Here is a 22,312-nt window from a genome sequence, read left to right as displayed (position 1 = left end):
ATTTTATGGCTGGGGGTCACCACAACTGTATGAAAGGGTGGCGGCATGAGGAAGGTTGAGAACCACTGCTCTGGGCTGTGAATCTTCCAGAAGCAGACGGCCTCATGTAGTGAGCGGCTGGTGGGCCTCAGGGCCAGTGCTGGAACCCCGTGCCACCAGCACTTCATCTGTCAACTGCGGTCACACTTGACCCCAGTGGCCTTGCTTTACCTGGTGTCCTGCCTCTGCCCAATCCTGGCACCACACTGACACGTGGTCATGATGGTGCCCCGGCTCTGCTTGGCTGCTTCTCAGACTGGGTCCCCGGTGACCTTGGCGGTGTGGAGGGGAGCTGGGAAGGCATTGGTCGACTGCCTCTCAAGTAGCCTGGGTCTGGGCTGCATAGTGTTTGCGTCTCCTTGGCCTGATGAGGTGTAGATCGAGGGTCTGAGTGTTTGGGCAGAGACCACAGGGGCACAGACACTCTTTGCCCTTTACATCCAGGTGCATGTGACCAAAGTGACTCTTCCCTGTGGTGATGGAACTTGATCATCTGGCCGAGGTGATATTTATTGTATATATTACCCGTCTTTTTTCCCTCGCACCCCAACCCTCCACGGAAACCACTGTTGCTTTTCTTCACTGATTTGAAAACACGTCCGGGAGTTAAATCTCAATCTGCCCTTCTCGGCCCATGAGGACGCAGGCACAAGGCTTAGAGCTCTGTGCCTCAGTTTCCCCATCTATGAAACAGAGGTGATAACAGGAAGGGTGGGGTGGTCTTAAAATTCTCTGGATCAACGTGTAAAACACTTAGAAGCAACAGCACAGAAGCACGTTGTCTCTCGGGCCTTGTCGTCATCGCCTTTGCCTGTGAGAAGGACAGAGCTTTTCTCTGTGAAATGTGCAGGAATGGCGTTTTCAACAGGGAATCCTGGTGGCTAAGCACTGTGCTGCTGTCAGAACGGTCAGCAGTTCTAACCCACCAGCTGACTCCTGGGGGAAAGATGAGGCAATCTGCTCCTGTAAAGGTTTGTTTACAGCCTCGGAGCCCTATCGGGCGGTCTGCTCTGCCCTAGGGGGAACTCTGAATTAAGGTTGACTCGATGGCAGTGGGTGGGTGGGTGGTATGCCGGAGCCATCAGGGTGATTATCTGACTCTGGTCTGATGTCATAGCTGTGTTGTTGTTAGGTGTGGTTGGGTGGGTTGTGAGTCGTAGTGACCGAGTGCCACAGAACAAAACGCTGCCCGGCCCTCCCCCATGTCCGTGGGCTTGAGCCCATGTGGCAGCCACTGTGTCCATCCATTCCTTTGAGGGCCTTGCTCTTGTGTGCTGCCCTTCTACTTTACCAAGCCTGATGTCCTTCTCCCAGGACTGGTCTCTCCTGGCAACATGTGGTTAGGTGCCACCAAGTAAAGGCTCGACTCGCAGAGAGCCTTTGGTCACTTTGGTGACACAGGCGAAGTGCCCTGTGGGCCTCCTAGTCTCTCATCTGTACAGAAGCAGAGGGTCAGGCCTTTCTTCCCCAGCACAGCTGGGTGGGTTTGAACCACCAGCCTTTTGGTGAGTAGCCAAGTGCTTCACTGGTGTGCCACCAGGGCTTCTGTAGGATTGAAAGCCCATGAGTCAGAACTTGGTTCCTTGCACTCTCCTTGGTGGCCAGCTCATCTCCACTCAATAAATATTTGTGGAATGAATCCTGAACATGTTTGTTTATCGATTAAATATGTCTACAAGCCTGAGCTCGTTCATAGTCGCTGTAAATAGGGAATTAGAATGAGAATGTGGAGAATGCCTGTTCTCCCTGTCTTTGGCCTTGGGATTTGGGGGCGTCTGAAATGAGGTACTAAGGTGCATGCTCATTACCTAGGGGCCTCTTAGAGGAGGAGGTAAGGGCTCTTGGGATCTAGGGTAGTGACTAGACCAGCAGCCCAGCACCTGAGCACGTCCTGTACACCGCCCCCCGCCCCCACTGGAGGACCTGTGGGCATGTTGGGAAGAGGAGAGAGAAACTGTAGATCTGGAAAGCGGCTGTACTGGGAGAGCTTACAAAGCTTTGCAGGATCTTTGTTTGTCTTCACCGGATTCCCGCGGCGTGGTGTATGTGATATAGTCAATGGCGTCACTCACTAGGGATTCTGCCACTTAAATGGTCTCTGCCTTGCTTCGTGGTACATTGGGAGGAATCCTGTCAGGAAGGAAGGAAGGAAGGAAGGAAGGAAGGAAGGAAGGAAGGAAGGAAGGAAGGAAGGGGCTTGAGTCAATGCTGAGGCTTTTACCAGGTGTTGGTCTCTGACTTGTGGCAACTGTTGGTGCAAGGAGACAAAACGTTCCCTGGTCCTGCTCCATCCTCTGGGTGGTCCTGGTGGGGCCGTTGTGATACAGAGGGTTTTCATTGCCTGGTTTCAGAAGTGGATCCCCAGGCCTTTTTTCTAGTCTGAACTTGTTTCGCCTGGAAGCTTCACGGAAACTTTTAGCAACACTTGAGCCTCAGCTCATCTGTCAGTGGAGACTTAAGATGAGGTGTAATGGCCAGTGTGTGAGGCCAGGTTGGCTAGAGAAACAAATCCAGTGACACTCTAAGACAGAGCTTTAGATCAAGGAGTAATTACATATCTATCAAGTACATATCCCAGCCCAGTCCAGATCAAGTCCATAAGTCTGCTACTAGTCCGTAAGTCCCTCTTCAGACCACACAGCCACCTGCAACGATGCAGGGAGAGCACAGGCTGGTGGGTGAAGAGTTGTGTGGATCCAATGGCGGTGGCCGCGTCACAGGGCTCGCACAGTCTCAGCGGGACTTGTCGACAGGAAGGTGAAGGGAGAGAGAGAGGGTGGTCCACCTCTAGAGAGCCACTTATCTCGGTGGGACCTCCAAATGCAGTCACCCAGCTGCGACCTGATTGACAGGCTAAACTCCATCCATCCATACAGTTGCCATGTTGTCACACAAAGAAACCGATCACATCCCAAAATTGAATCAAGATCTTTGGAATGGAAGCAAATGTTCTACCAGTGTCCCCGCTGGTGACGTCATTGGTGTTGTGAGGTATCGTGGGGTCCATTCTGACACACAGCTAGCCCACGTGACAGGCTAGAGCTGACCCAGAGGGTTTTCTAAGTTATAGTCTGCATGGAAGCCAATCCCCAGGCCTTCTTCCACAGAGAGGTTGGGGGCGTTGAACCTCCTCCATCTGGGTAGGCAGCCTAGGGCTTAACGGTTGCACCACCAGAGAGCCAGTTAATATGGTCATACTCACTCACTGCCACCGAGTCAATGCAGAGTCATAGCGACTCTCTGTGGGTTTCTGAGACTGTAACTGTTTATGGGAGTAGAAAGCCCAGTCTTTCTCCTGGGTACTGCTGGTGGCTTTGAACTGCCCACCCTGTGGATCACAGTCCAATGTGTAACCATTTCCACAGATTAAATAATAGCAGCACCAAATACTTAGTGGCGGGCACTTTGGGTCAGGCAGCCCCATAGTATAACCCTGGGTGTGTCCAGAGTCATGCCATCACCTCTCTGCACTTGGGTTCCCTGGAACAGAGTTAGGATAATGATCTTAGCAGGAGGGATGTGTGGGGATTCAAGCAATGAGGACATTGGCATGTTTCCTCACTACATAGAAGTACACAAGGTGGCCTTGTTACCATGCTGGCATCGTCTATGATGGAGGGAGGTGCGACACCTTATCTCGTGAGAGGAAGCAGGGATCATGCCACAGACATGGTGGCATGGGACCTGTGTCTTCCGTGCTGACAACGGAAGAATGGCGGCTGTCTGGTAGCTATTGATTCGTGAAGTCCGTGCTCACTGCTCTCTGTGCATGGTCTACTCGGTCGCACACAGGGAGGACAGGAACCTCGGAGAGGTTAAGCATCCAGCAATTGAGAGCAGCCAGCATGAATAGCTAGCTCTTGTTGACTTCAAAAGCCAAACTCTTGTCAACAGCAAAAACGAAAATGAACACGAACAAAAGCCCAACCTTGACATCTTTGCTGGCTGATGACACAGGGCCAGAGGATGAATAGTCTAAGGGGGATGGCTCCTTCCACATGAGGTGTGGATACAGGGAGACAGAGGCTGTCTCTGAAGTTGGTTTTTCTCAGAGATGTTAGCCTTTTGAACTAAGAGGGCGCAGGAAGAAGAAATGAGGTCTAGGAGTTGGAGCCATGACAACCCAAACCCCAAACCCAAACTCACTGCCTGGCCTGAAGGGAACTGCCCCGCCATGTTTCTGAGACTGTGAATCCATCAGGAGCAGCTGCCTCATGTTTCTCCTGCAGAACAGTAAGCACATTTGAACTGCAGGCCTTTGGGTTGGCAGCCCAATGCTTTACCACGGAGCCACCAGGGTTCCTGCTGACATCATGCCTATGTGTCATGATTTGAGTCTCACGATGAAAAGAATGATAAGGCTGATGTTAGAATGACCCTAAAAATTAATAGTGACCGAATGCTTTGGGGACCGTAGGATGAGAATGGTTGTAGAGCTTGGGAATATAGTCAGAGCCACTGAACCACACGATTGAAATCGCAGAGTTGGCGTATGTTTGGTTATGCTTGCCACAATCAGAAAGGAAAATAATGATCATCTCTCTGTTAAAAGAGAGAGAGAGAGAGAAGAAACACCCACTCTCTTAGTTTTTGCGTTCTCTAGCCTCTCTTGAAAGTTGTGTTTGAGCTTTCCAAGTGAAACAGAAGGAAGGAGGTGGACACAACACCCCCTCCCCCCAAAGGAGAAGCGTGCCTGTCATCCATGTAATGACTTGTTATTACTGGTTTGGTGCATGGCCCTCGTCAGACAGTCAGCTCCAAGGAGGCAGGAGTCCCATAAACCTATGCTGCAGAAATGGAGACTCTGATGGACCCCACATTCTTCCCAGCCCGCCCGACAGATCCCCGTATGAGGCGGTGGACATGGTTGGCTTAACCAAATGGCGCAGGTGCCCTTCCTACCTGGTAAAGGAAGCCGTGTGCAACATTGGACAATTCTGGCCCCATGGGGAATTTTCCAGCCTGGAGGATGAGGTCACCCTAGAGAACTGAGTGCCTTCCCCGCCCCCTTGGCCCTCCCCATGTCCAGCAAGTCTGACTTCTCCTTAGGAGCCTGCGCTTCATCTGTAATGATATGTGTGTTACAGGAGGAGAGGTGAGTGAGTCCTAGCAACAGACAAATCCCTACCCTGCCCTGAGCTCTGCAGATGCTGCCTTTCCTGCTGGTCAGTGTAACAAATCAGACGCTGACCCGTCGGGGGGTGGGGGGTCACTGCCATGGCATCTGCGAGCAGGGGAGGAAGGAGCAAGCCGGTGCTGGGGGCAGCTCTCCCTCTCCCAGAGCGCATGTGAGCAGTGCCAATAAGCTGCCAAATGAAATCAGAGTTCAAAACATACAGCCTTCAATTTGATTCTGGTAAGGCGCCGGCCGCTGCTCGGAGGAAATGCAATCGATTGTGTTTTGACAGCTCTTGATGTTCGCTAAGCAGTGACAGTCTCTGCTCTTCAGGATCAATCAGAGCTCACCTTCACTTGCAGCTTCCAGTGAACTTCTCAGAGATCAAGTGGTCCTGTCTAAGTCTCCTCACCTGCCCTGCCCCCGCCCCCGCCCGCTCTCTCCCCCAGCCCTCGGATGGCTTCCCTCAGCTCCATCCTCTCGGTCCTCATCCTCAGCTTTCTCTGCCCTTCCCTCCTCCCTTTTTCCTCCCCATCTTTCCAAATCCCTCCTTCCCGTTTTCCCCTGTGCGCTTTACTGGCAAGAAACACTGCATGCCGTCCAGTCAATTCTGACTCCCTCGGCCTGAGATGACAGGGTAGAACTGCCCCGTGGGGCGTTTCTAGGCCCTTCATCGTTTGGAAAGCAAATCCATGTCTTCTGTCTCACCGAGCGGCTCGACCAGTGCCAACCACCAACCTGTAGGTTTGTGGCTGAGTGTCCAGCCTCTACGCCACCAGAGCTCCTAAAGAAAACGATGGTGTCCCGACAATCTGCCAGTAGGAGTCCGCTGTAGTAGTGGTTACACATTGGGCTGCTTTGGTCAGCAGTTCAAAACCACCAGCCGCTCTGAGGGAGCAAGAGGAGACGTTTGCTCACGCAGAGTTAGCCTCAGAAACCCACAGGGGCAGTTCCACTCTGTCCTATAGCATCGCTATGAATCAGAATGGACTCAATGGTGGTGAGAGAGAGACGACCTGCCTTACTGGGTGCCCCCAGCCTCCTCCTGAAACAGACAGGACCCTGTCTGTGTGACGCATGAGGGTGCAGAGGCTCCTGCTGGCTAAGAGCTTGCCCCACCTGTAAATGGCAGAGTTGTGCATTTAAACAACCCAGATTCCAAAAGCGGTGTTGTCTCCAGGACAACAGAGGGACCTCAGGCTGGACACCAGGTTGTTCTAGGGAGCTCTCATCTAGGGAGGGGCCTGGCCACTCCTCTGCCCTCCTAGGTCTCTTAGAACCCAGCAGATGTCCCGTAACTTGCTGCACTGTGGTCCCCCTGGAGCTGGCCCCCGTGGGTGGTGCCAGCCCGCCCACAGGTGTCTGTGTCTCTGTTGCAGGTGGGCAAGTGGGAGAACCAGACGCTGAGCCTGAGGCACGCCGTGTGGCCGCGATACAAGTCCTTCTCCGACTGTGAGCCGGACGACAACCATCTGAGCATCGTCACCCTGGAGGAGGCGCCCTTTGTCATCGTGGAAGACATCGACCCGTTGACTGAGTCATGCGTGAGGAACACGGTGCCCTGCCGCAAGTTCGTCAGAATCAAGTGAGTGTGCCCACCTGGTGAGACACATGGTGTGTGGACACTGGTGTCTACCCTGCCATAGGTTGGGTATGCCATGAGGTTAAGTATTCAGTGACTAGAAGGTTGGAGGTTCAGACCCTGGTCTGACTCCCAAGGCACTTCCTTCAATAATTATTTCTTATCTGTGCGTTGATTGTTTGCCTGCCCCTTCCCCAAGCTTGCCACCTCCCCCTTCGTTCTTTCTCTTGGTCTAAACTTTTCAAAATTCAAAAAGCGCCCCTCCATTTAAGGATCTTCTCACACCTAAGACCCAAAACAAACAAACTGTACTGCCATTGAATCAATTCCAACTCATAAGGAGCAACCCTACAGGGCAGGGTAGCACTGCCCTTTGGGTTTCTGAGGCTGCAAATCTTTACAGGGGCAAAATGCCTCATCTTTCTCCTGTGGAGTGGGTGATGGGTTCGAACTGCTGCCCTGCATTCAGTAGTGCAGGGCATACCCCATCCAGGGCTCCTGGCATCCGTTCCCTTTCATTACTAATTGCTGTGATGAAGGCCCTGGTGGTGTGGTGGTTACAAGTTGGGCTACTAACCCCAAGGTTAACAGTTCAAAACCACCAGACACTCCACAAGAGAAAGATGAGGCTCCTGTAAAGAGTTCCCTCTCAGAAACCCATTGGGACAGCCCTCCCCTGCCCTGGAGGGCCGCTGTGAGTTGGCATCTACTTGATGGCTGTGAGTCTTTTTGAGTTGAGTGACTAAGGTGGACCTTGTCTGTTGACTGACCCTGCCCACGTGGCACAGACGGTTGGTGGTTTCCGTTCCCTCAGAGGCTCCTGGCAGTGTGTCTCCAAAGACTTAGCCCTTGAGAGCCCATGGAGTGGCCTCCTCTCTGCGTCACCCACTGGGCCTTCCCCTGAGTTGGAAACGACTGGACAACAAGCCGAGCTTTGTGTTTTCAATGACCTGCTAGCTTCCTTGTTTATTGACCGCAGCACGCATGGATCGAAGCTCTTCCCTTCTCTCAGTCTCCAAGTGAAGGCTGAGCCCCAGGTCCGTTAAAAAGACAGACAGAGCAACCAGACTCACTGCCATCTGGTCGATGCTGACTCACAGTGACCCTATGGGGCAGGGTAGAACCACCCTGTGACTGTCTGAGATGGTAACTCTTTGGCGGAGTAGAAAGCCCTGTCTTTCTCCTTCAGAGCAGCTGTTGCTTTTGGACTACTAACCTGGTGATTAGCAGCCCAAGGCATAGCCACTATGCCCCAGGGTTCCTCTGGGGAAGCATAAAGCTCCAGGCCCAGTTCAGGGTCTTTCCTATTGCAAACACACACAGAGATAGTCCCCGCGGGGCATTCAGGGGCACTGATGGTGCAGCGGGTATGCACACAGCTGCTAACCCCAAAGCTAAGAAGTTCAAACCCACTGGCCACTCCGCAGTCTGCGTCTGAGCTGTCCTACAGGGTCACTGTGGGTTAGAATTGACTGGACAGCATCAGGGACAGGTGGAACGGTAACAAAAAACAAAGCCTCCTGTTGGATGGAAATGTACCTTTTTATAACAGAAAGGGGCTTTTCTGACCATTTTCTTTCCCCTGGATAAATCAGGTGTCCTTTAAGCCATTGAGTCCTCGGTTTGGATGAATTTACCTCCTTCTACTAGATTCTCTCTCTCTCTGTCTCTGCCTTTCTCACCCCTTCTCGGGTTTTCAATTTGCCAGTGTTTCCCCCTAGACTGTGAGCTGCCTAAACCCTGGGGTGTGGTTTGTCCCTTCAGTCTTTGTACCCCCATGACCAGGCACAGCACACGTGCTTATAGCCCTAGGAGTGTAGTGGTTACATGCTGCACTGTCAGTAGTTCACAAGCACCAGCTCTCTATGCAGGAGGAAAGACAGGACTTTCTACTTCTGTAAAAAGTTGCAGTCTCAGAAACGCACAGGGGCGAATCTACCCTGTCCCACAGTGCCGCTGTGAGTTTGTTGGGTTGTGGTTGTTTGTTGAGATGAGATGTTCTTACCCCCACATTTCAATCTCCAGCCCAATCTTTTGCTAAAACTTGAAATAAAGTATTGGGAATTGCCTGTTTCAGTTTTCTATTCAATATGTTTATTTATCTATTTTGTGTACATGTGGAAATAGAGATGGGAAAGGCTACCAGAATTGTTTTGATTATCTTTGGGGGGATGTTTGTGAAGGTGCATTTTCACTCAGCAATTAAAAAAATTGACAAGGTCATTAATATGCACCTCTTTGACATTGAAGTTATGAACAGACCAGCTCTGATGAATGTAAGCGAGCACTGAGTCGAGACTATGTGGTGGGTGCTGGTCCTGGGGCAGATGAGGACCTTGCACCAAGCCACACAGCAAACATTTCAAAGAATAACTCTCCAGGGAAGGGTCTGGGCAGCCCCAGGCCGTGTCAACCTGTGAAGGAAAGGAGTGAACGAGGAGGTGTGGCAGAGAGTGGTGTCAGGTGTAGGGGGCTCCTTTTGCCACCCCAGCAAGATTCAAGGTGATCCAGAGAATGAGAAGGGCCAGGCAGAAGAACTTGGGGACGAGCCTTCCAGCAGCAGGTGAGAAACTAGGAAGTCACATGCGATGCTCAGTTGAAGGGAGGAGGTTTGGAGGGAACCGTGTGGGTAAATGGTCACAGGGGGCCCTGGCTTGGCGAGGAGGAGCGGTTCTTAAAGCAGAGCCTCATAAAATGGACGATGCTGGGTGACCAACGCCCATCAGAGAGTAGACCCTTGGCTGTTCCTGTGGTCAGTGCAGTCCAGTCGGTCCCTGCTCATTATGGCCTGTGCATCATAGACCAAAACACGACCCAGGTCTGCAGACCCATTTCTGTGTTTGAGGTGCAGCCTCAATACGGCACCTCCTTTCCCGTGGTCATGCCGCTTCCAACTCAGGGCAGACCCACAGGTGTCGGAAGCGACCTGTGCGCCATATGGCTTTCAATGGCCAATTGGGGGCGGGGAGCAGATTGCCAGACCTCTATTTCAAACCCCTCTGGGTTGGCTTAGACTGCCAACCATTTGGTCTCATGCCCAGCGGTACTGCTCTTTACATGTCTATGTTGTTGTGGGGTGCCGTCCAGTGGTTCCCTCTCCTCGCGGCCCTGGAGGGCGGGGCCGAACTGGCGCAGAGGGTCTCCTAGGTTGGTGATCTGGCCAGGAACAGACCCTCACTAGATCTTCTCTTCCGTGGGGCCCTTCCTGTGCTGAAATACCTCCCACCCAGCGCTCCACCGCTGCGCCACCAGGACGCCTGCTTCTGCTTCTAAGGGCCGACCAAGGAGGGCCTCGGAGATTTGACAACCACTGCTAGTTGCTCCCAGGTCTTGAAAAGCAGAAGCCTTCCGCAGAAGACAGAGAGATCATCGGTCTAGAGGCTGGTCTGTCAGAAGAAAGTGAGCCCACGTGCGCCGGTTTCTATAACAACAGCCCTGACTCCTCAAAGATCAACAGCTGATGGGCTCAGAGTGGCGAGACGGAGCCTGCAGTCCCCCTTTTTTATATTTGGGAACATGAGATGTTGATTCCATCGCCTGAGTCTGTGACTCCCCCGGGAGCCGTGGGATTCTTAGGCTCTCTGGGCTCCAGGATTAGTATACAGTAGCTGTCTGTCCTGAGAGCAACATCTCTGGGGCAGCTTGATGTCTGCGGGCCAAGGTGATGGTTTTTGTGGGGTTTTCGGTGATGTTCTCCCAGGAAAATACTGGGTCTCTGGTGCTAGGAAATGGAGGAGCGTTGAGAGGGCACCTCCAGTCTTCTGATTACACCCACCAAAACTCAATCCCACTGCCATTGAGTCAGTGCTGACACATGGTGACACTATGTCACGGGGAAGAACTGCCCCTTAGTGTCCAGGACTGTAACTCTGAAAGCCCTGCCCTGTTCCCTGGGAGCTGCTGCAGGTTGTGAACTGCTGACCTCGCATTTTTGCAGCCCAACGCGTCGCCAGGAAGCTACCAGAAATGGCAATTGAGCTGAGAAAGCAGACTTCTGAACAGGGAGTTGGGTCTTGAAACATGGAGAGAAAGCTCAGGAAATATCGGTTGGGCTGAGACGTGGGCAGAAAGTGCCAGGCTATCTATCAAATCAGACCCGAGCTGTCACACTGTGGTGGAATGAGAGGACTAGCATTTGTAAGCACTTACATGACAGGTGATGCTCCTGGCTCTGCTTCACCTTCCCGACTGCCGACCAGGGGAGTGTCAACCCTCTCTGCTAACACTCAAAACTCAGTGAGCGAGGAAGTGCTGCCTGAGACCCCCTGCTGTCAGTGCAGATCTGGGATTTGAACTGGCTCTGTGTGACTTGTGGACACACTCTCATGCACTGGTACCTTGAGGAAGTCCTGGGTCCAGTGATCTGTGTGACTTTGGGGGTACCTCTTCCCCTGTTTGTTTTTGTGAGTCTCCCTTTCTTTGGAGAGATGGGAGGGGAGCTAAGGAAGGGTACATGTGGTCATCTACAGATGTCTGTGTGGTAAGGGGGCCCTATCCTCAAGTGCCTGGCTGCTAGCCAAGAGGTCAATGGCCCAAACCCACCAGCCACTCTGTGATAATATTAATGGTCACATCTCCCCCATCTCTCCTCATCTCTCTGTCCCCAGGGCCTCTTTCCATGGCTCACACAATGTAGGCTCTCAAACACCAAACACCAAACTCACTACCATGGAGCTGATTAAGACTCCTAGCCACCCTACAGGAGAGGGTAGAACTGCCCCCTGTGAGTTTCCGAGACTGTAACTCATTACGGGAGTAGAAAGTCCTGTCTTTCTCTGGAGGAGCAGCTAGTAGTTTCGAACGGCTGACCTTGAGAATCAAAGCCCAGTGGGTAACGCTATACCACCAGGGCTCCTCATGTAGGCCCTCAGCGGCCGTTTGTCAGGTGAAAATGCATCAGTGGTCATTTGCATCCAAAATACTCATGTCCAGGAGGCCAGCAAACGGTCTGCATGACTTTGACCCAAGGAGACTGTGTTGGGAGCAGAGGCGACAGGACAGAGGAAGGGAGGGATGGGTGGACCAGGGGGAAGTGACACCCCTGTCTTTACCACTGCAGCCCTCCTCACCTGCCGTGACCACTGCTTGCCCACCCTAAGGCTATGACGAGGACCACCGTAGAGCTTGGACATTGACTCTGAGCTAGCCACCCTCGGCTTGGGGAGTGTGGGAGGCCACTTCAGTCTGTGCTTGCCCCTCAGTGATTGGTGGCTCTTAACTATGGTATAAAGACTGTACTGCCTTATCCCCACCCCTACCAGTCTGTGTGGACTGGTCAGGCTGGAATTTACAACCATCATAGACATTGGATAAAGAGGGGGGTGGGTTGTGTGGGTGAAGGTAAGTGATAAGTCAGTCTTAGCAGCCCCATGATAAGATAAGGATATATATAACTGTACAAATACTGACAGCTTCTAAGGCTGGAGCTTAAAGCACTTATCAGAGTCCCCAGCAAATAATAGTTACTCAGGAAACATTCACTATGGTCATGATTACTGGGGTAATTAAGAACACTTTCTACGTGTGCTTGCATGAACCCACTGCAGGTCTTTAGAAAAACGCTTTCCTTCCTTCCTTATTCATTCATTCATTCTTGTACCCACCCCCACCCCCCATGCCACATCTGCAAACTACCCTGTTTCCCCAAAAATAAGACAGTGTCTTATATTAATTTTTGCTCCCAAAGGTGCGCTAGGTCTTATTTTCAAGGGATGTCTTATTTTTCTATGAAGAAGAATACAGTACACATTTATTGTTTTATTAAAAGAGACCTTGCACTTCCTGTCTGCTCCGGCTGCGCTGCAGCCAACAGTGAGCTGTGTGGCGGAGCCCACTGCTACAGTCCAGAGTACAGAGTTATGGTAGCTTCGGGGGGGCCTTATTTTCAGGGAGGTCTTATTTTCGGGAGGATGCCTTATATTTCAGCGACAGGCAAAACTGTAAGTAGATCTTATTTTCGGGGGATGTCTTTCGGGGAAACAGGGTAGTGACGTAATATAGCTAAAGAATGTGCATACATCTCCCAGAGCTAACCTTGCGTGGTCCTGGGGTTTTGCCCGCAGCAATTCCACCAACGAGGGGATGAATGTTAAAAAGTGCTGCAAGGGCTTCTGCATCGATATCCTTAAGAAGCTCTCCAGGACGGTGAAGTTCACCTACGACCTCTACCTCGTGACCAACGGGAAGCACGGCAAGAAGGTCAACAATGTGTGGAATGGGATGATCGGTGAGGTGAGTCACCCTTTCAGCGCGCGCGCTCTAGTCCAGACCTGGGGCCTGAAGCCCCCTGGGGAGGGCAGGGGGCTAAGCAGTAAGGCTGTGTTTTTTCTCACCTTGCGTCCAGGTGGTCTACCAGCGGGCGGTCATGGCGGTGGGCTCGCTCACCATCAACGAGGAGCGGTCGGAAGTGGTGGACTTCTCAGTGCCCTTCGTGGAGACGGGAATCAGTGTCATGGTTTCCAGGAGCAATGGCACCGTCTCCCCTTCGGCTTTCCTAGGTAGGCACATGTCCTGGGTTCCCTCGCCTTCCTGTGTGCAGTCTGAGATTCTGAGCCTTTCATCCAACAGTGGCGGCAAGCAGGCTGAACCCACCAGCATGTGCCAGGGCATGCTGCATTTCAATGACCCCGGCCCACCTCTGTCCCCTTGGGACCGAGTGCAGCTGTAATCACGGGAGCTAATCACCAGGTCCTTTCTCCCTGGGTGGGTTTGAATCACCAGCCATTTGGTTAGTAGCTGAGTGCTTAATCTTTGCACCATGAGGGACCGTGCACATTCACATCCTGGCCTGTAGTGCATAGAATGCAGACTAGCAGCTGTATGGCTTAAAGCCTGCAACACGTGATCCTAAGCCTCTTTGTCCACAGCTCATGACAACCTGCTCAGACTCCTTCCTTTCTTATATATCAGCCCACCCCAGGGGCTCCTTCTGCCTAGAATGACAGGCGTTTCTTTCCTGGGAGAAAGGGTGAAAATAGCAAAGCCTACCCAAGGATTTATGCTAACCTGTGAGCGCCTCTGTTGGTGTAGTGGTTCCGAATTTGATGCGATTCCAAAGGTCAGCGGTTCAAAAGCACCATCTGCTCTGAGGGAAAGGGATGAGGCTTTCTACTTCCTTTACTCCCATGAAGAGTTAGAGTCTCGGAAACCCACAGGGCCAGTTCTACCCTGTCCTATAGGGGCACGATGAGTCAGCGTGGACTTGTTGGCCGTGAGTGTGTTTGTTCGATTCTGATAAGCAAAACAGAAGGGACTGGAACTGCACCTATGCACCACCTTAAAATGAATCGAATCCTATTTTAAATGTGCTCAGGTGTTTATCCCGTAAGCTGACGGGTTGGTATCGAGAGGGGATTCTTCTTTGAACCGTTTCATAACCCGATGCTTTTGCCTAAGAAGCGTTTTACAGTAAGGTCAGCCTAGGTTTCCGATGGTCTGGTTTTCCACAGCACTGTCACAGTGTATTGACTGCGTTCAGTAGCTAGACTAGCTGAAACGGCACCTGACAGCATCAAGCATGATTTGCTCTTTTCTTTAAAACACAGGGTGTGTTTCAAGGTTTGCTGCTAGAAGTGGCTTTTGGGAGTGGCCGTTTGAAGATCCACGGTCCCCAGGGGTACCAGGTTCAGCAATTAGCTCCCAGCCACTGCAGCTAGAACCCACCCAGTGATTTGGCAGTAGGAAGCCCTGGTGGCCTGTGCAGGTCACAGCCCAAGGAATCTGCTGGGCCAGTCCTGATCTTTCCCACGGGGCACGAGGAATGAAATGGGCTCGGGGCAGCCAGGCACAACAGCAGCATTTGAAGGTCCTGGAACGTCGATGTCTAGCTCTCCATTTATCCCTCTGTAAGGAGTGAGTTTGCTTCAAGATTTGGAAGATGACCCTACTTCCAAGATTTTTCCCCCTAGTAATTTGAGATCATGTCAGACTCGAGTCAATTTGTGGATCGATCCTAAGCCCCCAGCCCTGTCTGTCCACTGTGTTCATTTATGTCGTCTTTGCAAACAGGCTAACTTTTGATGCCCCGTTCTCCTGAGGGACATGTTGACTAACAGGATTTGGGATACTTGCTTTACTCACAGAGACATATGGATTTACTATTTTCATTTTTGATAATCCAGTTAAGCCCTCGAAATCCTTGCCACTCACTGGATTTGATTTTTCACTCTCTGCTTTCCTTTTTTTTTTTTATGCAACTTTTGTGGGGGCAGCACCGACCTTGACAGATACACACTTTCGTTCATCTTGGCTCCTTTGTCCCACTGTCTGAGGGAGAGAAGGGACCCACAGCTGAGAAGAGGGCCTTGCTGTGCGACAGAAAAGAAACACAGCAGACTGATGGTGACAGCAGGCTGAGACCCTCGATGACTGTTGATCCGCCACTCCCTCCTCAAAATGTTTCTGAAGGGCCCTGCGAATGGTTTGCATTCCACAAGTTGATGGTTCAAACCCACCCTGCAGGTCCATGGAAGACAGGCCTGGCAATGTGCCTCACCACGTTCACACCTGCAGACATCCTGGTGACACACGGGGTCGCCGTGAATCAGACTCCACTTGAAGACCTTGAGTTTGTTTTTTCTTTTTTCCCATTTTTTTGGTTGAGCTGATTGTTTTTTCTCCTCATTTCCTTAAATAGGAAGCCTCCTCTCTGGAGAATAGGCAAGGGTTAGGGCAACTGGGCTTATGGGAACAAGGAAGAAGCAGAGCCATCTGTTTCCTCTTTCCAGGTTGTCCACACATCTCCTTAGTGAGGTTGAGAGGACTTTTCCCCAGTTCATGGAGAGAGAGAGAGAGAAATACCTGTTGACCTGTCTCCTTAAAAATAGGTCGCTGGTATTGAATCTGGTCTCCACCCAGTTTCTCCAGATTTTTAAACTTACCTGCACCACTGGTACCTTTCCACAAAAAATCAAGTCTTTCTGGTAAATTTAGCCAACCCAACCCCAGCCCTACCGTGCTGTATCCATATGTGTTTCAACTGGATTTGTTTTTACTAACTTAGCCAATTACAAATCCAATTACAAATACGGTTCCTTTTAACACTGATCTGAAAACATCACTGCCTAAATGGAGACGGCGTGCCAGTCATCCGGGCTGTTTCTGTGCTGTACCCTTCAAGGAAAAGAAGCCAAAGCGAGGCTGGGGGACAGTGTCCTGCAGCCTGTTTTCACCCAGCAAGCTTCTTTTTTCCCCCTAGTCATTAAATTACATGCCAGCTCGGTGGGCTGGGGCCCCCACCGTCTGCATAGGCATTATCTGAAGATTTTGCAAGCCATAATGAACCATGCTAAGCTGCATTTTTCCATTCGCTGGCTCAGTCATCTGGAAGAGCCCAAACAGAGGCAATCTGATGGCCCCACACTTCATTATTTCCGACCCCCTCTCCTCCGCAAATCCCATTAACTTCCATCGGAAACACTTGCAGGTAAAACCTCTCAGCTTTTGTGTCAAATCTGTAACCAGTGACTCTTCAAGGACAGAAATGACATCTCTGGCAATTTTTCCATTCAGTTCTTTCTAAAGACTTTCCAAGTAGGTTGTATTTTATTTATTTATTTTTAATCCAAAGAAACGCTGACCAGGATTCTCTTAGATTGAAGTTTCTCCCTGGACAGTTGTGGTATGTTTGGAGCTATCAGGAGATGCAGTCCACAGCTATTTAGAGATATTTCTGGATCATTCCATAGATGCCGTGGACCGTGATCCGCCATTGTTTTGATGCTTCTCTCCCCGCTGGTGTGTGCGTGTTTGTCTGGACAAAAGTCCACTGAATACTGAAACCAGAATACTGCAACTGCAGACATTTATGTCATGCCGTGTGACCAGAAGCTCGAGGGTGCAGGTGGCACCCAACTTACAAGGACAGATGCTGACAGTTGCAAGTGAGAAATATCTTGGGTCAAGTCTTATCCCTCCCCACCACTTCCTACCTATGAGCTAGGATGCATAAGAAGCCCCATTCCCCCCAACCCCCCGGCCGGGTTAAACATGCTGACATGTGAGGAGAAGAATACAGTTAGGGTTCCCCTGACATGTCTTTGTGATCTAATCATTACAACCTGCAGTGGAAGGGCTATCCCAGCCTCTCAACAGGATGCCTTGTTCAGGACACTGGACAGCGCCCTGGTCCTGCCTTTAATCTTACCCCTCAACCCAATCAAAACTCACGGCCATCCAGTCAATTCTGGCTCCTAGCAACCCTATAGGACAGGGTAGAACTGCCCCTGTGGGTTTGCAAGACTAACTCTTTACAGGATTCCTGAGAGTGTCATGGTTGCCAGTTCAGAACCACCAGCAATTCCTAGGCTGAAAGACTGGGCTTTCTACTCCCGTTAGCAGTTACAGTCTTGGAAACCCGCATGGGGGTTGCAATGAGCCCACGTTTACTCAATAGCAGTGAGTTGGTTTTTGGGTAACTCTTTACAGAAGTAGAAAGCCTCCTCTTTTCCCGTGGAGGGGTTGATGGTTTGAAACTGCTGCCTTTGTGGTTAGCAGGCCAAAGTGTGGCCACTACACAACCAAAGCTCTCTTGGTAGTCCTGGCTGGTAGTCCGTCCAGCTTGGAGAATAATGCCTCTATTCCTGAGGATTCAGTCATTTTTAACTTCCTAATTATCACTTATTTTTCCTCTGGTGGATACACCTCATTACCAAATTACTATGATTTGAGGGGCATAGTATTATTTATTACTTGACTAAATTTAACAAAGATAAATGTCAGCCATAGACTCATTAACTTCTTGGCACTCATCCTGTGTAATTTAATACAAGTAAATTGTGCCATTACTTGTTGCTTTTGAATAAGTTTTGCACAGCCCAAACTCCACCCCACAAACTGTTCCTCCCATTTATCAATCTGCAGGTACAGAGATAACCCCCAAGTTACAAAGTACTCAAGTTATGACAAAGAGCTAATGACCATCTATTTTATAACGATGCTGATAAGAAAAGGCAATAAGAATAAAAAGTAGAAGAAAAACAGTGAGGTATTTGCCTTTACATCAGAACCAATGTATGATGCCGTTTCAGACAGAAGCTCATCACGACCCTGGGACTCACATATCCTCCTTGTTATACATTAAGTTCATTAAAATGGAATTTGTGGTGACCGCTCATTGTGTTATGTACTCACAGACTTTAATGAGAAGCTGGATGCTATTGGCCTGGTTCTGTATGAGTCTTACCAATTTTATCAGAACTAAGAAATTTAAAAATAAGAAATTTCTACTGTTCCTGAGGTATTGTTGGCCTGCCCATAGTTCACGCTTAGAAAGTGATCGTTTTTAATCCAAGCGAACGTAGAATATAAGGGAAACTAGAACAAATTTAAAATGCCAAAATGTTAAGTTTAAACCTCATTATATCTGCAGTAGTGCATTCTGTCTAAGGGCAAGACTATTCACAGTCTGGTCAGTGGTCCAAGGGAATTCAATGGAGAATTAATCCAAGTGGAAACTCTGAAAAAGGATTCTTGTCTTTCCCTGTCAAACTAACCGTGTACTCAGAATTTAAGTCACAATACCATTCCCTCCTCTGATCTTGGACTTTATTACTTGCAATCCTTGGATCACTGGTGTACTTCTTTTGTGTGGACTTAGCTGACACCACACTTAAACAATTGCTTGTTTTAAGACAAGCCTTTAAGATTCAGGGTCTAATTTTGTTCCTCTTCGACTTTGCCCCCCAGGATGCCTCTGATTATGTAGGATCTCGTTGGCCTTGCTATCTGCATTCTAGTATTCTCCCTGGGTCTTAGATATTCCTGCTCGAGGTATAGTATCCCTTTGTAAACTTTTCCACTCTCTTCTCTCTTTCCTTCATGTTCTGTGAAGTCTCACAAATGACTCGCTTTTGTTGGATGATTCAATTCACACAGGGAAAACTTCTTCTCTGAGAACCGGTCGGTGGACGCCTGAGGGTCCCATGGGCGCCAGGTGAGCTGAAGAGCGGGCTGACCTTGTTTCCTTTCCCTCCCACAGAGCCTTTCAGTGCCTCCGTCTGGGTGATGATGTTTGTCATGCTGCTCATCGTCTCGGCCATCGCTGTCTTCGTCTTTGAGTACTTCAGCCCCGTGGGGTACAACAGAAACTTAGCCAAAGGGAAAGGTGAGGACACTTTCAGGAGTCCAGTCCCCCTTCAGTGAAGATCTCCACTTCAGAATGCATTGTCCCATGTCCCCTCGGTCTATCAGTATGTGAACAGTGCAGGCTCACTGGCACTCCATGCCTTACAAGTAGGACAAGGGTGACTCAAAAGAAAGCATTTGAATTGTTGTTGCAATGTGGAGCCTGTTGTTAAGGGAAAACTATCGATATTTTAATTTGCCTGGAAAGCTGGCTTTTGGGGGAGTGGGGAACATGTAATTTTAAAAGAGCTGTTAAAATTATAGTGAGTCACAAGTTCAGGCGGTATATAGATATCAATTTAAGAGCATCCTTCAACCTATTCATGGGAGCCCTGGGATGTAGTGGTTATGGGTTGCACCACTAACCACAAGGTCAGCAGTTCGAAACCACCAGATGCTTCTCAGGAGAAAAAAACAAGGATTTCTAATCTCATAAAGAGTTACAGTCTCAGAAACCCACAAGGGCAGTTCTATCCTATCCTATATGGCCATTATGGGTCAGAACTGACTCAAGGGCCATGAGTTTTGTTCTTGCTTCAAACTATTTAATCACCTTTGCATTCACTTGATAAATATGACTAGAAAATGGTTTATGAGTTTACCACCCACAAAGAGTTATTTTTGGTCCTTTGCAGTGCCTAATTTTAGTGCATTGGACTTAATAAAGTGGCAGTCAGTAGGAAGGGACATTGATCTGGGAGGCATTGATTGGCTATCACTCATTGGGAGATGTACACACACACACACACACACACACACACTAGTGCTGAAGAACTCATTGCAGCACTGTGAGTGGACTCTATTCTGTACACAATGCTAAGAAGTCAGAGCTAGGGCCGGATGTCTGCCTCGACAGGTGATCTGTGTGGCTGAGGACCGGAGATCTCTGTGACATGGCCACCTAAGGGCACTTCCATCTTCCACACTCTTGCTTGAAAGATTCCATGTTGGCAGCAACCAACAGGTCACATGAATCTGTTAGGACCTGAGTTGTAGGGCACTACTCCCACTTCTCCACCAGTGAGGAATGGTGATGGCTGTCTAAGCCAGCCCCAGTGACCCCTACGCAGCCCAAATACCACAGCTGAGCCAGTGTGTAGGAACAGGGGCTTGTCAGCCTTCCCCCAAAGGGGAAGGTAGCTCACGACCAAAAAGGCAGCTCACTTACAAAAAGGGTAAGGTAGCTCACAAGCCCACAGAGTGGGCTCTGAGGGGTCTTTTACGGGGATCATACTGTTGTGGAGTTAGTTCTCCCATTGGCAGCATCAGGGTTTGTGCGAGTTGGAAATCCACTGGTTTGCCTGATGTTCAGGGAGTGCCATCCAGGTGCCAGGCCCTGTTCCAGGGCGGGAGAGACTCTGGCAAGTTGTATAGCGATCCCTGACCTATGGGGAACTTCTGCTTTGGTTGTGGAGAAAACTCGCATGAAACCCATTCATGAGTAAGCACAGACCACAGAGCCGATTTACACAGAGGGTCAAGCTGGGGAGGGCTTTCTGAAGAGATGGCATGGGAGCTGGGCCAGAGAAAGATCCGGTCACGTGCCTCTTTCAGAGAGAAAAACATTCCACTCAGTGGGGCAGGAAAGGAAAGACACTAGCTTGGTGTGTCCAAGAAACAAAGTCATACTGAATGGGGTGAACAGTGACCCCAGTAAGCAGTTCAGATTTGCTTCAAAAGCTTTCATGTCCACCGAGAGATGAATGGATAAGCAAAATGTGCTGCAGCCATATAGTAGATTGTTACTCAGCCATAAAGAGAAGCAGAACCCTGCTGCATGCGACAACGTGAGTGAGCGCTGCACGCAGTATCCTGAGAACTCAGTGTCAGCCACAGAAGGGCCACTCTTGTGCGGCCCTACTTACAGGCCTAGCCAGATGAGGCACTGCAGAGACCAGCATCTGCTAGTGGTGCCTGGGGTGAGAAAGCTTAGGGGACAATGAGCTAAGGGTGATGGGGAAACTTGGGGTCAAATGAGGGTGACGGTTACATAACATGATAAGCCTAGTGCCACTATACGGTCCATGTGAAAAAATGCAGGAATAATATATCCATATGATATATGTATATGATGTAAAACGGACTGCCATCGAGCCAATGCCGACTCATAGTGACCCCCTGTGTGTTTCTGAGACTGTAACTGTTTACAGGAGGAGAAAGCCAGTCTTTCTCTTGGAGCTGCTGGTGTTTTGGGGACTATCAGCCCAACACTTAACCACTACACCAGTGGGGCTCCATATATATATTCTACAGTAAAAAATAAAATAAAAACTATGGAGGGAAGAGGGATCATGAAACATGTACCATCTGGAGAGGCAGGGGAATCGCTTGATGAAGGTATTGTGAACATTTGCAACAGTGGAAGCAGGAAGACCAGTGAGTCACATGTTCACATTGCCAAGAGAAGGGGTTCACTTTGTTGGACTTAAGAGCAATGGACATGGAGACGGCTGGATGAATGGATGGAGCCATCCACCCCACTCTTATTTCTTCCCTTTCTTCCCTCCATCTCTTTTTCCTCCCTTCCTCTCTTTCTTTCCTTCCATGGAACTATGCCCAGCAAGGTACACACACTTCAGCCGTTTCCACCTGGAGAATTCAATGACATTGGTTACATTCTACAAGTCAGGCCACCTGTCTCAACAACCATTAGTAACATGCTCCCCAGAGCTACTCATCCATCCTTTCAAGTTGCCATTGTCAATTGCTCACATGCTGATTATTCTTTTTAAGGTGCACAGGGCTTCCTGTGAACATTTGTTTCCTAATTAGGTTGAACTACTGTTTTATTCAAAGATGACCTCAGGGCATCATTTTGGCTCAAGATTGAAAGATTTCCCCAGGGTAATAGGTTTCAAGGTTACCCAGTCTCAGTAGCTCTAGAATGCCTGGTTTTCATGAGCGTTTGAAACTCTGTCTTACAATTTCCCCCTTTTAATCAACGTTCTTCTTCAGGACCCCTGAGCCCCATGTTCATTGTCAGTAGCCAGCTCCATTGAGTTCCGGTGTCGGGACAAAAGAAGCAGTTGTTGTGGAGGCAATTGGACCCATATTCCATTTGAGATTAATGGGTGCATTCGGAGGATAAAAATGGAGGTTAACTGCAATATCATTAACCCTGGGATAATTACAAACTTCCAATTTAGGGACAGCTTCCACTTGCCCTTGAACGTTGGGTAAATTTGCCGGGTCAGTGTTTTGTTCTGTTGTACATAGGGTCTCTGTGAGTCAGACTGTGAAAGTTGGACATTGAATCATGATGATAAAGGAATCACTGCATTTGAATTTTGATGCTAGAGAAGAATGTTGAGAGTCCCATGGACTACTAAAAGGACACACGGTTCTGCTGGAAGAAGTATCGCCAGAGTGTTTCTTAGAGGCCAGGATGGTGAGACTTTGTCTCGTATACTTTGGACATGTTGTCAGAAGAGGCCAGTCCCTGCAGAAGGACA

The 22,312-nt window shown here is 49.8% G+C and overlaps 1 protein-coding gene across 1 annotated transcript in view; it reads left to right on the top strand.

Moving 5' to 3' along the window:
* The window catches only part of GRIN2A (glutamate ionotropic receptor NMDA type subunit 2A), a 445,817-nt gene that overhangs the window by 339,764 nt on the left and 83,741 nt on the right, over window positions 1-22,312 (top strand). The window contains exons 6-9 of the mRNA XM_004705852.2: window positions 6,535-6,740; window positions 12,800-12,968; window positions 13,081-13,234; window positions 18,715-18,840. Of these exons, the coding sequence (XP_004705909.2) occupies window positions 6,535-6,740; window positions 12,800-12,968; window positions 13,081-13,234; window positions 18,715-18,840 (655 nt within the window). The remainder of the gene's footprint in view (window positions 1-6,534; window positions 6,741-12,799; window positions 12,969-13,080; window positions 13,235-18,714; window positions 18,841-22,312) is intronic.

The sequence above is a fragment of the Echinops telfairi genome, unplaced genomic scaffold (assembly GCF_000313985.2).
Source record: "Echinops telfairi isolate 266 unplaced genomic scaffold, ASM31398v2 ScPeMD7_5;HRSCAF=22, whole genome shotgun sequence".
NCBI classification, from domain to species: domain Eukaryota; kingdom Metazoa; phylum Chordata; class Mammalia; order Afrosoricida; family Tenrecidae; genus Echinops; species Echinops telfairi.
Note: the sequence above shows the minus strand (reverse complement) of the source record. Positions and strands in the feature narration are given on the sequence as shown.